The 2832-nt window shown below is 54.5% G+C and overlaps 1 protein-coding gene across 1 annotated transcript; it reads right to left on the reverse strand.

Moving 5' to 3' along the window:
• Positions 1–601: 601 nt before the first annotated feature.
• Positions 602–2365, reverse strand: LOC136471588 (anthocyanidin 5,3-O-glucosyltransferase-like). Its single transcript, XM_066469332.1, has one exon. The coding sequence runs from the start codon at positions 2278–2280 to the stop codon at positions 784–786; it is 1497 nt and encodes a 498-aa protein (XP_066325429.1). The 5' UTR covers positions 2281–2365; the 3' UTR covers positions 602–783.
• Between the last annotated feature and the right edge of the window lie 467 nt (positions 2366–2832).

Here is a 2832-nt window from a genome sequence, read left to right on the forward strand (position 1 = left end):
TATCGACCAGTGCGAATGGAGCATCCGATGTCCTCGGCATGGGACCCTCCGCTGGGTACACTATAATCTCTGTGATTATTGTACTCACTGCTACTGTATTCATGTGTATGTTATCACTGTATGCTATAGTATTCATTAGAGATATACACATGCTCATATATATCATCACGAACCTGCTAATGTTACTTTTCTGAATTAAACTAATAATAAAAATGCCTAAATTTCTAACCACAACGAGATCGAACACGCTTGCTTTAGTGGCGGCCTGCAGAGTATGTTCGGGTTGCCCTCCTATGCCGCCACTAGTGAAGTTGTTCCGTGGTAGGTCCACCGTCGCATTCATGGGAACGATGGCGGCCAACTCGGTCAGTAGTGCGCCAACGAGCTTGTTCAACGAAACATTTAGTTGGCCGAGGCGGGTCCCCCCAAAGTCCAATGGGCCGGCTTGTGGGGTCGCGCAGGCGAGCTTGTTTGCCCAAGTCAACAAGCTCCAACGTCCCGAGGTCCCCGATTGGGAGCTTGCCGGCTAAGTTGTTGTTAGTGAGCCCCAACAACACGATGACAAATTAATAAAATAATCGGTATAATGTCTTATAGGTGATATACACGTTTTTATAAGGGTACGGACAAAATTTCTGAATTAATGAGTCTGATATCCCTATGCAAAATTTGCCTATAAAAAACGGTGGCCGAAGAAACCATGAAAAGATGACATGCGACAGTCACGATAGAGTATATAATATAATTATTAAATCTAACAAAGGCACAGAAGCTGCTATAATTTCATAGCCTGCAAACCTTCCGTCTACGACTCCTCACATCCGCCAAGAATTGGACAAAAGCTGCGTGTGACGAGCCACCGGCCTCCATTGCTGCCGCTGCTTCTTTCGTGCGTGCCGCCACTCGGACCCTGAGCTGCCTCCCCTCCTCAGACTCCATCACCAGCCGTACCTTCGCCTCTACGACGTCGGCCTTTACAAAACCCGTTTGGTACCCCTCCATCTCCACCCCAACACCCATATCCTGGGTCATGAATACCTTGTTCATCTTCTGCTCCGCGTACAACGGCCAACACAACATTGGCACCCCAGCCATGACGCCCTCCAACATCGAGTTCCACCCACAGTGGGTCACGAACGAACCAGTCGCAGGGTGCTGGAGAACCGCTACCTGCGGTGCCCACGACCTGACCACAAGACCTCGGCCCCTTGTCCTTTCCAAGAATCCCTCTGGTAGGACAGCATCGAGGTCCAGCTTAGGTTGTTGCCCCAGGAACCTCTTGGGGTCATAGATACTGCTTGCCGGCCTGCGCACGACCCAAAGGAATCGGTGCCCGGACTTGTCCAGCCCAGTGGCAATCTCCTTGAGCTGCTCCTGCGAGAACGCGCCCATGCTCCCAAAGCAGAGGAACACAACGCTGCGCTCCGGCTGAGCGTCCAACCATCTGAGGCACTCATGCTTCTCATCACCTCCTGCACGAGGATCCCGTGCGCTATTGCCGACTAAAGGCCCGACGCAGTAGATCGGAGGCAGCACCTTGCCCGGGACACACTGGGGATCACTGAGCGCCTGCAACGCCCGGATTTCCAGTGACTGAAAAGTGTTCACCAGAACTCCCCCACTGTCCATGCAGCGCCGAAGGATGCTCGCCATGGTACTGCTCAGCTCTTGCTCCGGGTGTTCCACCAGCTCAGCGATCAGGTGAGACGCCGGCATGGGCGGAACGCCGAGGAAGTCGAGGGGCGTGTCCCCGAGCTCCTTCAGACCCGTCTGGCGACTGGCCAGAAGCGCGGAGATCTGGGTTAACACGGCCAGAGCTGACGCGCTGGACGGGGCAAACGTGTAGACGGGGACACCCAGCCTCGCGGCGACGTCGATGGCGTCGGCGCAGAACATGTCGATGACCAGCGAGTGCAAGTGCTGCCGCGGGATGGAGCAGAGGAAGCTCTCCAGCTTCTCGTTGTACCGTCGCAGCGTCTTCAGCATGAAGAGTAACGGGTGCTTGCCGGAGCCGGAGCCGGCGACGTCGTCAGGTGGTCGGACGACCGGTGGGAGGACATGGAAAGAGATGGACGGATTGGCCGCGGCGATCCGCTTAAACTGGCTGGCGAACACAGGGACAATCACCATGGTGACGTCGAAACCGTGGTTGATGAACACCTTGGCGAGCTCCGCCATCGGGATGACATGGCCGGTGCCGGCGCTGGGGTACAGAATGACGGACTGCTTCATGTCTCTGTTTTTCAGGTGGAACTGCCGGCGCGGCGTGCGGTTCGCCATGGCAGGCAGCGCGACTTATATCTCCGTGGAGCCTTCCCGGAGAAACAGTAGACTTGTTAATTAGTTTTCTTGGTAGTGAAAGCGAGGGAACATCTATGGTGGGATTCGGGATAAGCCCTGTGTTACTGGCTTCCGATCTGCTTACTTTCTAGAACAAGATAACACTTGGTCACGACTCACGAGCGTAGGTTTGAACGTTCACCACACAAGTGGAAGCTGGGTGAGCTTTGGGATCAGTCACCATCGTTCCAGAAAATTCCATGCTTCTGTATGAAACTCTAACCCGGTCTAAATCTAAATACCAAATAACAAATTAAATTATATATGCGAAAACGAGTACAATTCAAAATTTCGGTGAAGAGGCGACTCGGGGCGACGTCGCCGCTGCCGTAAAAGCCCCTGGCGCAGCCTGACCGCCGCCGCCGTCCTCCAGGCGACGGGCCACTGCGGCACTAAAAAGGTGTCCGACCGCGACCTCTTTCTCCCCTTCCTCTCCCTCGTGTCCCTGCTCCATGGCAGATTGGCCAGCTTGGATTCCTGGCTCAGAGCATC

This window comes from Miscanthus floridulus, chromosome 8, assembly GCF_019320115.1.
Source record: "Miscanthus floridulus cultivar M001 chromosome 8, ASM1932011v1, whole genome shotgun sequence".
In the NCBI taxonomy this organism is placed as follows: domain Eukaryota; kingdom Viridiplantae; phylum Streptophyta; class Magnoliopsida; order Poales; family Poaceae; genus Miscanthus; species Miscanthus floridulus.